The 13,120-nt window shown below is 66.9% G+C and overlaps 1 protein-coding gene across 3 annotated transcripts; it reads left to right on the forward strand.

Moving 5' to 3' along the window:
• The first annotated feature begins 281 nt into the window (after positions 1-281).
• Positions 282-11,023, forward strand: FIS1 (fission, mitochondrial 1). Of its 3 annotated transcripts, XR_004782391.2 has the most exons (6): positions 285-386; positions 3,183-3,315; positions 4,498-4,574; positions 5,809-5,914; positions 10,452-10,570; positions 10,660-11,023. XR_004782391.2 is itself a non-coding variant. In XM_035572244.2 (5 exons), the coding sequence occupies exons 1-5, from the start codon at positions 342-344 to the stop codon at positions 9,487-9,489; spliced, it is 459 nt and encodes a 152-aa protein (XP_035428137.1). In that variant the 5' UTR covers positions 282-341; the 3' UTR covers positions 9,490-11,023. The 3 variants fall into 3 exon arrangements, 2 of the variants coding, with proteins under 2 accessions (XP_035428137.1, XP_035428138.1); XM_035572244.2 differs by having other exon boundaries at positions 282-386; positions 9,392-11,023; XM_035572245.2 differs by having other exon boundaries at positions 10,452-11,023.
• The last annotated feature ends 2,097 nt before the right edge of the window (positions 11,024-13,120 follow it).

The following is a 13,120-nucleotide window of genomic DNA, read 5'->3' on the forward strand; positions in this document are numbered from 1 at the left end:
CCGCCCCCTTGAGACCACGCCCCTCTCTCCCCTCCCCTCCTGGCTGCGGGCGTTGGTAGGGGCGTGGCGACGGGCGTTGCTAGGGGCGTTGCTAACGCCGTTGCTAGGGGTGTGGCTACGGCCGCCGCCGCGCTCGTTGCTACGCGCGTTGCTAGGGGCGTTGCCGCGCGCGTTGCTAGGGGCGGGGCCACGGGCGCGGCCCTCTCCGCCAAGCGCCGTGACGTCACTCCTCCCGGCCTCACCGTCCCCTACGCGCCTGCGCGGGGCGGGGAGGGGTTGAGGGGGGCGGTGCTTCCGGGTTGGTCGTGGCGTCACTTCCGGCCCCGGCGCTTCCGGGTGCGATGGAGCCGGAGTTCGACGACGTCGTGTCCGTGGAGGACCTGATGGTGAGGCCCCGCCCCCCCGACCACGCCCACTCATGCCACGCCCCCGAGCCCCGGCCACGCCCCCTCGGACGCCCCCGACCCCCCCCCCCCGCCGCCCCCGGCCCCTCCCGGGGCTCCGCGGCCCCTCCCCCTGCATTAGCCACGCCCCCTCCTTGGCCCCGCCCACCATGGCCACGCCCCCGCTCACCCCAAGCCACGCCCCAGGGGTCGCGCGTGGCCCCGCCCCCTCTTGCCCCACCAGGCACCGCCCACCGGGCAGTGCTTGGCCCCGCCCCTTCGCGGCCACGCCCCTACGGCATTAGCCCCGCCCCTTCTAGGCCCCGCCCCCTCACAGCCCCTGGTCCGTCCATGGGACTCCCGGAGCAGCCACGCCCCCTCCCCTGGCCACGCCCCCGGGCGTTGGCCCCGCCCTCTGGGTTTCGGCCCCGCCCCCGGGTCCGCAGCCAGGCCCCGCCCCCTTGGGCCTAGCCCCGCCCCCAGTTCAGCTGCACAGGGGCAAGCCCCACCCCGCTCCCCCCGTCTTGGCCACGCCCCCTTGGCCGCGCCCCGTGTCCCGGCCACGCCCCCTTGTCGGACACGCCCACCAACGACCACGCCCCCATCCTGGCCACGCCCCCTCTCTGTGCCCACTCGCTCCCCATGCCCAGCCCCACCACGCCCCTTCCAAGCCCCGCCCCCTCTGACCACGCCCCCCTTTGACCACACCACTCTGGCCACGCCCCTCCTTGGCCACGCCCCGTCCTTGGCCACACCCCCTTGGCCACCCCCTCCCTCCCCATGCCCACCCCCATCCCTCCCCTTCCATACCCCTCCCCTTCCAAGCCACGCCCTTTCTTGGCCACGCCCCCGGACACGCCCCCCTCCAGGCCACGCCCAACACTCGACCACGCCCCCTTGTGACCACGCCCCTCTGTGGCCACCCCCTCCCCATGCCTACCCCCACCGTGCCCCTTCCATACCCCGCCTCTCCCAACCCCCACCCCTTCTCAGCCCCGCCCCATGACCACGCCCCCTTCTGACCACGCCCCGCTCCACAGCCACACCCCTCAGAGGCCACGCCCCCTCCTGACGACGCGCCCCCAGCCCAGCCCCAGACCCCACACCACCCTGACCACGCCCCTCCCCGACCACGCCCCTCACGCCCCCCTCTTGGCCACGCCCCCTCCCGGCCACGCCCCTTCCCCTTGCCCATACCCCAACCCCAATCCCTCCTTGACCACGCCCCTCCTTGACCACACCCCTCTCTGGCCACACCCCCTCCTGGCCTCGCCCCTCCCGATGCCCACCCCTCCCCATGCCCGCACCCCAATCCCAATCCCTCCTTGACCACGCCCCCCTCTGACCACGCCCCTCACTGACCACGCCCCTCTCTTGCCACGCCCCCTCCTGGCCTCGCCCCTCCCGATGCCCACCCCTCCCCATGCCCGCACCCCAACCCCAATCCCTCCTTGACCACACCCCTCCTTGACCACGCCCCTCATTGACCACGCCCTCATTGACCACGCCCCCTCTGACCACGCCCATCACTGACCACGCCCCTCTCTTGCCACGCCCCCTCCTGGCCTCGCCCCTCCCGATGCCCACCCCTCCCCATGCCCGCACCCCAACCCCAATCCCTCCTTGACCACACCCCTCCTTGACCACGCCCCTCCTTGACCACGCCCTCATTGACCACGCCCTCATTGACCACGCCCCCCGCTGACCACGCCCCTCTCTTGCCACGCCCCCTCCTGGCCACGCCCCTCCCCATGCCCACCCCTCCCCATGCCCACACTCCAACCCCAATCCCTTCTTGACCACGCCCCTCACTGACCACGCCCCTCCTTGACCACGCCCCTCACTGACCACGCCCCTCTCGCCACGCCCCCTCCTGGCCACGCCCCTCCCGATGCCCACCCCTCCCCATGCCCACACCCCAACCCCAATCCCTTCCTGACCACGCCCCTCCTTGACCACGCCCTCATTGACCACGCCCCCCTCTGACCACGCCCCCCTCTGACCACGCCTCTCCCTTGCCACGCCCCCTCCTGGCCACGCCCCTCCCAATGCCCACCCCTCCCCATGCCCACACCCAACCCCAATCCCTCCTTGACCACGCCCCTCCTTGACCACGCCCCTCCTTGACCACGCCCCCTCTGACCACGCCCCCTCTGACCACGCCCAGCACTGACCACGCCTCTCTCTTGCCACGCCCCCTCCTGGCCACGCCCCTCCCAATGCCTACCCCTCCCCATGCCCACACCCCTACCCCAATCCCTCCTTGACCACGCCCTCCTTGACCACGCCCTCCTTGACCACGCCCCCCTCTGACCACGCCCCTCACTGACCACGCCTCTCTCTTGCCACGCCCCCTCCTGGCCACGCCCCTCCCAATGCCCACCCCTCCCCATGCCCACACTCCAACCCCAATCCCTTCTTGACCACGCCCCTCACTGACCACGCCCCTCCTTGACCACGCCCCTCGCTGACCACGCCCCTCTCTTGCCACGCCCCCTCCTGGCCACGCCCCTCCCAATGCCCACCCCTCCCCATGCCCACACCCCAACCCCAATCCCTTCTTGACCACGCCCCTCATTGACCACGCCCTCATTGACCACGCCTCCCCTCTGACCACGCCCAGCACTGACCACGCCTCTCTCTTGCCACGCCCCCTCCTGGCCACGCCCCTCCCGATGCCCACCCCTCCCCATGCCCACACCCCAACCCCAATCCCTCCTTGACCACGCCCCTCCCCTGACCACGCCCATCCTTGACCACGCCCTCATTGACCACGCCCCCCTCTGGCCCCGCCCCCAGGCCCTGGAGCGCCGCTACGCGGCCGAGAGCCGCTCGGGGGCCCCGTCCCGGGGCTGCAGCTTCGAGTACGCCTGGGGGCTGGTGCGCAGCCCCTACGGGGCCGACGTGGCCAAGGGGCTGGCGCTGCTGCGAGGTACGGGGGGGTTGTGGGGTCGGGGGGGGGTCGTAGGGTCGGGGGGAGGTCATAGGGTCGGGGGGGTTGTGGGGGGGTTATGGGGTCAGGGGGGTTGTGGGGGTATGGGGGGTTATGGGGGTATGGGGAGGTATGGGGGGGCTGGCGCTGCTGCGAGGTACGGGGGGGTTGTGGGGTCGGGGGGGGGGTTGTAGGGTCGGGGGGGGTTATAGGGTCAGGGGGGTTGTGGGGGGGTTATGGGGGTATGGGGAGGTATGGGGGTCTGGCGCTGCTGCGAGGTAAGGGGGGCTGTGGGGTCGGGGGGGGGTTGTAGGGTCGGGGGGGTTGTGGGGGGATTATGGGGTCAGGGGGGTTGTGGGGGTATGGGGGGTTATGGGGGTATGGGGAGGTATGGGGGGGCTGGCGCTGCTGCAAGGTAAGGGGGGCTGTGGGGTTTTGGGGGGGGTTGTAGGGTCGGGGGGGGGGTTATAGGGTCGGGGGGGTTGTGGGGGGATTATGGGGGTATGGGGGGGTATGGGGGGCTGGCGCTGCTGCGAGGTACGGGGGGGTTATAGGGCCGGGGGGGGGTTGTAGGGTCGGGGGGGGTTATAGGGTCGGGCGGGTTGTGGGGGGGTTATGGGGTCAGGGGGGTTGTGGGGGGTTATGGGGGTATGGGGCAGTTATGGGGTTATGGGGTTATGGGGGGTCGGTGCTGCTACGAAGTACGGGGGGGTTATAGGGTCGGGGGGGGTTGTAGGGTCGGGGGGGTTGTGGGGGGGTTATGGGGTCAGGGGGGTTGTGGGGGGATGGGGGGTTATGGGGGTATTGGGGGGTATTGGGGGGCTGGCGCTGCTGTGAGGTATGGGGGGGGTTATAGGGTCGGGGGGGTTTATAGGGTTGGGGGGGTTGTGGGGGGTTATGGGGGTATGGGGGGGTTGGCACTGCTGCAAGGTTCCAGGGGGGTTATGGGGCTTTGGGGGGGGTTATGGGGTTTCTGTTTGGGTTTATGGGGTCTGGGGGATTGTTGGGGGATTGGGGGGATTATGGGGGGGGGTTATGGGTCATAAGGAGGATAGGGGGCTATGGGGGGGTATGGGGGGGGGATACGGGGCAGTATGGGGGCCGGGGGGGGCCCCACACGCCCCCGGTGTCCCCTGATGTCCCCGACGCCCCTGCTGTGCCCGCCCCCCCCCCCCCCCCCAGAGCTGATGGCGGACGGGACGCCGGAGGAGAAGCGCGACTACGTGTACTACCTGGCCGTGGGCAACTACCGCCTGAAGGTGGGGACACGGGGACACGGGGACATCGGGGGCATCGGGGGCATCGGGGGCATCGGGGGCATCGGGGACATCGGGGGCATCGGGGACATTGGGGACATGGGGGACATCGGGGACATTGGGGGCATTGGGGGCATTGGGGACATCGGGGGCATTGGGGGCATTGGGGACATCGGGGACATCGGGGGCATCGGGGGCATTGGGGACATCGGGGACATTGGGGGCATTGGGGACATCGGGGACATTGGGGGCATCGGGGACATCGGGGACATCGGGGGCATCGGGGGCATCGGGGACATTGGGGTCATGGGGGACATCGGGGACATTGGGGACATTGGGGACATTGGGGGCATTGGGGACATCGGGGGCATCGGGGGCATCGGGGGCATTGGGGACATCGGGGACATTGGGGGCATTGGGAGCATTGGGGGCATCGGGGGCATCGGGGACATCGGGGTCATTGGGGGCATCGGGGTCATTGGGGACATCGGGGGCATGGGGGTCATGGGGGACATTGGGGACATCGGGGGCATTGGGGACATCGGGGGCATCGGGGGCATTGGGGTCATGGGCGGTGTTGGGGACATTGGGGTCTTGGGGACATGGGGACACGGGGGGCGTTGGGGACATTGGGGACGGGGGGGGCATCAGGGACATCGGGGGCGTTGGGGACAGGGGGGGCATTGGGGACGGGGGATCTTGGGGACATGGGGACATTGCTGGGGACGTTGGGGTCTTGGGGACATGGGGGTCATGGGGACACTGGGAACGCGGGGGGGCGCTGGGGACACGGCTGGGGGCTTTTGGGGCCACCCAGGACTGGCCCTCACAGTGTCCCCTCCCCTTGTCCCCCCCGTGTCCCCCCCCATGTCCCCCCCCGTCACCCATGTCCCCTGTCCCCCCCGTGTCCCTTGTCCCTCCCATATCCCCCCATGTCCCCCCCATGTCCCCATGTCCCCCATGTCCCCCTGTCCCCCCCCATGACCCCCCCGTGTCCCCCCATGTCCCCCCCATGTCCCCCCCATGTCCCCCCCGTGTCCCCTGTCCCCCCCCGTCCCCCCCATGTGTCCCTTGTCCCCCCCATGTCCCCTGACCCCCCTGTCCCCCCTATGTCCCCTGTCCCCCCCGTGTCCCTTGTCCCCCCCATGTGTCCCTTGTCCCCCCCATGTCCTCCTGTCCCCCCCATGTCCCCCCCTTGTCCCCCCCATGTCCCCTGTCCCCCCCCCCGCCCCCCCAGGAGTACGAGCGGGCCCTGGGCTACGTGGGGGCCCTGCTCCAGGCCGAGCCCCAGAACTCCCAGGGGCTGCGGCTGCAGCGGCTCATCCGCGCCCGCATGCACCGAGGTGAGCGCCCCCACTGCGCCCTATAGCGCCCTATAGGGCCCCGCAGCGCCCCACAGCGCCCCACAGCGCCCTGTAGCATCCTATAGCGCCCCACAGCGCCCTATAGCGCCCTATAGGGCCCCGCAGCGCCCCACAGCGCCCTATAGCACCCTATAGTGCCCCACAGTGCCCTATAGCACCCTATAGCACCCCATAGCGCCCCACTGCGCCCTATAGCGCCCTATAGGGCCCCGCAGCACCCTATAGCACCCTATAGCGCCCCACAGCACCCTGTAGCATCCTATAGTGCCCCACTGCGCCCTATAGCGCCCTATAGGGCCCCGCAGCACCCTATAGCACCCTATAGCGCCCCACAGCACCCTGTAGCATCCTATAGTGCCCCACAGCGCCCTATAGCACCCTATAGCACCCCACAGCGCCCTGTAGCATCCTATAGTGCCCCACAGCACCCTATAGCACCCTATAGCACCCCACAGCGCCCTGTAGCATCCTATAGCGCCCCACAGCACCCTGTAGCGCCCTATAGCACCCCACAGCGCCCTATAGCATCCTATAGCGCCCCACAGCGCCCTATAGCGCCCTATAGGGCCCCACAGCGCCCCACAGCGCCCTATAGCACCCCACAGCGCCCTGTAGCATCCTATAGCGCCCCACAGCACCCTATAGCGCCCTATAGTGCCCCACAGCACCCTATAGCACCCTATAGCGCCCCATAGCGCCCACAGCACCCTATAGCACCCTATAGTGCCCCACAGCGCCCTATAGCACCCTATAGCGCCCCATAGCGCCCCACAGCGCCCTATAGCACCCTATAGTGCCCCACAGCACCCTATAGCGCCCCACAGCGCCCTATAGCATCCTATAGTGCCCCACAGCGCCATGTAGTGCCCTATAGCACCCCACAGTGCCCTATAGCACCCTGTAGCGCCCTATAGCACCCCACAGCGCCCTATAGCATCCTATAGTGCCCCACAGCACCCTATAGCGCCCTATAGTGCCTCATAGCGCCCTATAGCACCCTATAGCACCCCATAGCGCCCCACAGCGCCCCACAGTGCCCTATAGCACCCTATAGGGCCCCGCAGCACCCCACGGTGCCCTATAGCACCTCCACACCACACCCACAGTGCCCCCACAGCGCCCTATAGCACCCCCACAGCACCCCCACGGCGCCCCACAGTGCCCCCATAGCGACCCGCAGTGCCCCATGGCGCCCTATAGTGCCCTATAGCACCTCCACAGTGCCCCCATGGTGCCCCACAGGGACCTATAGTGCCCTATAGTGACCCATAGCGCCCCATAGCACCACATAGTGACCCATAGTGACCCATAGCACCCTATAGTACCCCCACGGTACCCTATAGCGCTCCGCAGTGCCCCCACAGCACACCCACAGCGCCCCATAGCACCCTATAGCGCCCTATAGCACCCCCACAGTGCCCCCATAACACCCTATAGCGACCCACAGCGATCTGTAGCGCCCTATAGCACAGCCACAGCGCCCCCACAGTGCCCCATAGCGCCCTATAGTGACCCATAGCGAGCCATAGCACCCTATAGTGCCCCCACGGCACCCTATAGCACCCCATAGTGCCCCCACAGCACACCCACAGTGCCCTCACAGTGCCCTATAGCACCCCCATGGTGCCGCACCGCAACCTATAGTGCCCTATAGTGACCCGTAGCACCTTATAGTGCCCTGTAACACCCCCACAGTGCCCCATAGCACCCCCACAGCACCCCCCGGCGCCCTATAGCACCCCCACAGCGCCCCATAGCAACCCATAGTGCCCTATAGCACCCCCACAGCGACCCCATAGTTCCCTGCAGCGCCTCACAGCGCCCTATAGAGTCTCATAGCACCCCCATAGCACCCCCACAGCACCCTATAGCGCCCTATAGCACCCCCACAGCGCCCCATAGTGACCCACAGTGCCCCATAGTGCCCTATAGCACCCCCACAGCAACCCTATAGTGCCCTACAGCGCCCCATTGAGTCTCATAGCACCCCCACAGCACCCTATAGCGCCCTATAGCACCCCCACAGCGCCCCATAGTGCCCTATAGCACCCCCACAGCACCCTATAGCACCCTATAGCACCCCCACAGTGACCCCATAGTGCCCTATAGCACCCCCACAGCAACCCTATAGCGCCCTATAGCACCCCCACAGTGACCCCATAGTGCCCTATAGCACCCCCATAGCACCCTATAGCGCCCTATAGCACCCCCACAGTGACCCCATAGTGCCCTATAGCACCCCCATAGCACCCTATAGCGCCCTATAGCACCCCCACAGTGACCCCATAGTGCCCTATAGCACCCCCACAGCACCCTATAGCGCCCTATAGCACCCCCACAGCACCCTATAGTGCCCTGCAGCGCCCCACAGCGCCCTATAGAGTCTCAAAGCACCCCCATAGCACCCGCACAGCACCCTATAGCGCCCTATAGCACCCCCACAGTGCCCCATAGTGCCCTATAGCACCCCCACAGCGCCCCATAGTGCCCTATAGCACCCCCACAGTGACCCCATAGTGCCCTATAGCACCCCCACAGCACCCTATAGCGCCCTATAGCACCCCCACAGCGCCCCATAGTGACCCACAGTGCCCCATAGTGCCCTATAGCACCCCCACAGTGACCCCATAGTGCCCTATAGCACCCCCACAGCGCCCCATAGCGCCCTATAGCACCCCCACAGTGACCCCATAGTGCCCTATAGCACCCGCGCAGCACCCTATAGCGCCCTATAGCACCCCCACAGCGCCCCATAGTGCCCTATAGCACCCCCACAGCACCCTATAGCGCCCTATAGCACCCCCACAGTGACCCCATAGTGCCCTATAGCACCCCCACGGCACCCCATAGCGCCCTATAGCACCCCCACGGCACCCCATAGCGCCCCCCCCCAGCACCCCTATAACACCCCACAACACCCCGCAGCGCCCCACAGCACCCAGGGCTGGTGGCGTGCCCCCACGCGTGACGTGTCCTCACGTGTGTGTCCTGTGTCCCCTGCGTGTCCCCCAATGTCCCCGTGTCCCCCCCCCCCATGTCCCCCCCATGTCCCCATGTGTCCCCAATGTCCCCATATCCCCCCCGTGTCCCCCCAATGTCCACGTGTCCCCATGTCCCCCCCCGGGTCCCTCCCTGTCCCCAATGTCCCCAATGTCCCCCCTATGTCCTCGTGTCCCCCTGTCCCCAATGTCCCTGTGTCCCCCCCATGTCCCCCCATGTCCCCCCGATGTCCATTTGTCCCCATGTCCCCACCATGACCCCAAATGTCCCCGTGTCCCCCCCAATGTCCCCCCCAATGTCCCCCCTGTCCCCCCCCCATGTCCCCGATGTCCCCCTGTCCCCCAATGTCCCCATGTCCCTACCATGTCCCCGTGTCCCCCCATATCCCCCCCCCATGTCCCCCCAATGTCCATTTGTCCCCATGTCCCCCCCCAATGTCCCCCTGTCCCCCCCCAGACGGGCTGCTGGGCGCGGCCATCGTGGGGGGCGTGGCGCTGGGCGTGGCCGGCCTGGCCGGGCTGCTGGGATTGGCCATCTCCCGCGCCCGTCACTGATGTCACCACGTCCCCAACGTCCCCGCGGGGGCCCCGCGGGACCCCCAGATTGTCCCCAGTGTCCCCGTGTCCCTGATGACCCCGATGTCCCCAACCCGTCCCCAATGTCCCCAACCTGTCCTCGTGTCCCCAACGTCCCCAACCCGTCCTCAACGTCCCCAACCCATCCCCAATGTCCCCAATGTCCCCAACCCGTCCCCAATGTCCCCAACCTGTCCTCGTGTCCCCAATGTCCCCAACCCGTCCCCAATGTCCCCAACCTGTCCTCGTGTCCTCAATGTCCCCAACCCATCCCCAATGTCCCCAACCTGTCCTTGTGTCCCCAACGTCCCCAACCCGTCCCCAATGTCCCCAACCTGTCCTCGTGTCCTCAATGTCCCCAACCCATCCCCAATGTCCCCAACCTGTCGTCGTGTCCCCAACGTCCCCAACCCATCCTCAATGTCCCCAACCCATCCCCAATGTCCCCATCCCATCCCCAATGTCCCCAATGTCCCCAACTTGGCCCCAATGTCCCCAACCTGTCCTCGTGTCCCCAATGTCCCGAACCCGCCCCCATTGTCCCCAACCTGTCCTTAATGTTCCCAATGTCCCCACCCCATCCCCCATGTCCCCAACCCGTCCCCCTGTCCCCAACCCAACCCCAGTGTCCCCATTGTCCCCAACCCATCCCCAATGTCCCCAACCTGTCCCCAACCTGTCCCCAACCTATCCCCTATGTCCCCAAACTATCTCCAATGTCCCCAACCCATCCCCATTGTCCCCAACTTTTCCCCATGTCCCCAACCTGTTCCCATGTCCCCATTGTCCCCAACCCACCCTCAGTGTCCCCAACCCACCCTCAATGTCCCCAACCCCTCACTGTCCCCAAGTCCTGTGTCCCCTTGTCCCCAACACCCTCCCATTTCCCCATGTCCCCTCCCCGTGTCCCTGTCCCCCCCTCCCCGGCCTTGGTGGCACAGTGACAACTTGGAGGTGATGACGACACGGTGACAATGCGGTGGTGACGACGATGATAAGGTGACAACGCGGTGACAACACGGAGGTGACAATGACACGGTGGTGGCACAGTGGCAGCACAGTGAGGATGGTGGCAGCGTGGTGACAATGCGGTGGCATCACGGCCACCCTTGGGGACATCCTGGTGACATCCTGGTGACAATGTGGTAGCATCACATCCACCCTTGGGGACATCCCGGTGACAAGATGAGGCACAGCAGTGGCACGGTGACACGGGGACGGTGGCAGAAGGACAGCACGGTGACACGGTGACATGGTGGGGACAACATGGTGACAACGGTGACGAGCTGGGGACAACATGACGGCGACAACGCGGTGGCACCGCAGGGACAAGGTGGTGACGACGGCGGCGCGGTGGCAGCGCGGTGACACGAGGGACACCGGCAGGGGACACGCGAGTCCCCCGCAGCCCCCCCCCAGTGCCTTGGGGACAGCCCCGAGGTCCCCGTGCCTTGGGGACAGCCGCGTCCCCTCCGTCCCCCCCTGTAAATAATAAAGCAGCGCGGGCTCGGGGCGTGCTTGTCCTTGTCACTGTGCTTGTCCCCAAACTGTCCCTGCCCCATCCCCGTCCTGTCCCCGTCCCCGATCTGTCCCTGTTCCTGTCCCCAACCTCTCCTTGTCCCTGGCCCCATCCCCATCCTGTCCCTGTCCCTGTCCTGTCCTTGTCCCCATCCCCGTCCTTGTCCCTGTCCCAATCCTGTCCCTACCCTGTCCCCATCCCAATCCCTGTCCCAATTTTGTCCTGATCTTGTCCCCATCCTGTCCCTGTCCCCATCCCGTTCCCATCCTGTCCTTGTCCCTATCCCCGTCCTTGTCCCTGTCCCAATCCTGTCCCCACCCTGTCCCCAGCCCAATCCCTGTCCCAGTTCTGTCCCCATCCTGTCCCCATCCCTGTCCCCATCCTGTCCTTGTCCCCAGCCCAATCTTGTCCCCATCCTGTCCCTGTCCTTGTCCCCATCCCAATCCTGTCCCCATCCATGTCCCCATCCTGTCCCCATCCCCATCGTGTCCTTGTCCCCCATCCTGTCCCTGTCCCGTCCCTGTCCCTGTCCCCATCCTGTCCCTATCCTGTCCTTGTCCCCGTCCCAATCCTGTCCCCATCCATGTCCCCATCCTGTCCCCATCCCCATCGTGTCCTTGTCCCCCATCCTGTCCCTGTCCCGTCCCTGTCCCTGTCCCCATCCTGTCCCTATCCTGTCCTTGTCCCCATCCCAATCCTGTCCCCATCCATGTCCCCATCCTGTCCCCATCCCCATCCTGTCCTTGTCCCCCATCCTGTCCCTGTCCCGTCCCTGTCCCTGTCCCCATCCTGTCCCTATCCTGTCCTTGTCCCCGTCCCAATCCTGTCCCCATCCTGTCCTTGTCCCTATCCCATCCCCATCCCTGTCCTTGTCCCTGTCCCCATCCTGTCCCCGTCCCCCCCACCCGCGGGTGCCGGGCGCGTGCCGAGCCCCCGGCCGGGCGCTGCCGCTTCCGATGACGCCGCCGGTGACACCCTCGGGGACATGGCACGGGGGGGGGGTGGGGGGGGCGGGGGGAACACACTCGGGTGGGGGGGGCCCTCTTGGGGACCTCGGTGCCCACGTTGGGGTCCAACGGCCCCCCCATTGTCCCCATCCCCGTCACTGTCCCCGTCACTGTCCCCGTGTCCCCGCCACCGGCGTCAACAGGAAGGGGCCGGGGGGGGGGGGGGTGCAGGAAGGGTGGGGGCGGACGCGGCCCCCGCAGGAAGGGGCCCGGGGGGGGCGGCCGGGGGCACCTGGCCCGGGGGGGGCCCACGGGGGGGGGAGCGGGGGGAGCAGCGCCAACGGCACCCCGTGGAGCCCATTGTCCTATGGGGTCATCCCCCCTAGACCCCCATTGTCCCATAGACCCCATTGTCCTATGGGGTCATCCCCCATGGAGCCGTCACCCCATGGACCCCGTTGTCCTATGGGGTCCTCGCCCCGTAGACCCCATTGTGCCATGGAGCCCACTGTCCTATAGACCCCGTTGCCCCATGGATCCATCACCCCATAGACCCCATTCCCCATGAATCCTGCACCCCATAAACCCCATCCCCCATGGATCCTTCGCCCCTTACACCCCATCACCCCATAGACCCCATGGACCCCATCACCCCGTAGACCCCATAAACCCCATTCCCCATTAACCCATCACCCCGTGGATCCTTCACCCCATAGGCCCCATAGACCCCCATCACCCCATAGATCTGTGACCCCATAGACCCCATAGACCCCATCACCCCATAGATCTGTGACCCCATAGACCCCATAGACCCCATCACCCCATAGATCTGTGACCCCATAGACCCCATAGACCCCATCACCCCATAGCTCTGTGACCCCATAGACCCCATAGACCCCCATCACCCCATAGCTCTGTGACCCCATAGACCCCATCACCCCATAGCTCTGTGACCCCATAGACCCCATAGACCCCATCACCCCATAGCTCTGTGACCCCATAGGCCCCAGAGACCCCATCACCCCATAGATCTGTGACCCCATAGACCCCATAGACCCCATCACCCCATAGCTCTGTGACCCCATAGGCCCCATAGACCCCATCACCCCATAGCTCTGTGACCCCATAGGCCCCATAGACCCCA

Source organism: Cygnus atratus, unplaced genomic scaffold, assembly GCF_013377495.2.
Source record: "Cygnus atratus isolate AKBS03 ecotype Queensland, Australia unplaced genomic scaffold, CAtr_DNAZoo_HiC_assembly HiC_scaffold_62, whole genome shotgun sequence".
Classification (NCBI taxonomy): domain Eukaryota; kingdom Metazoa; phylum Chordata; class Aves; order Anseriformes; family Anatidae; genus Cygnus; species Cygnus atratus.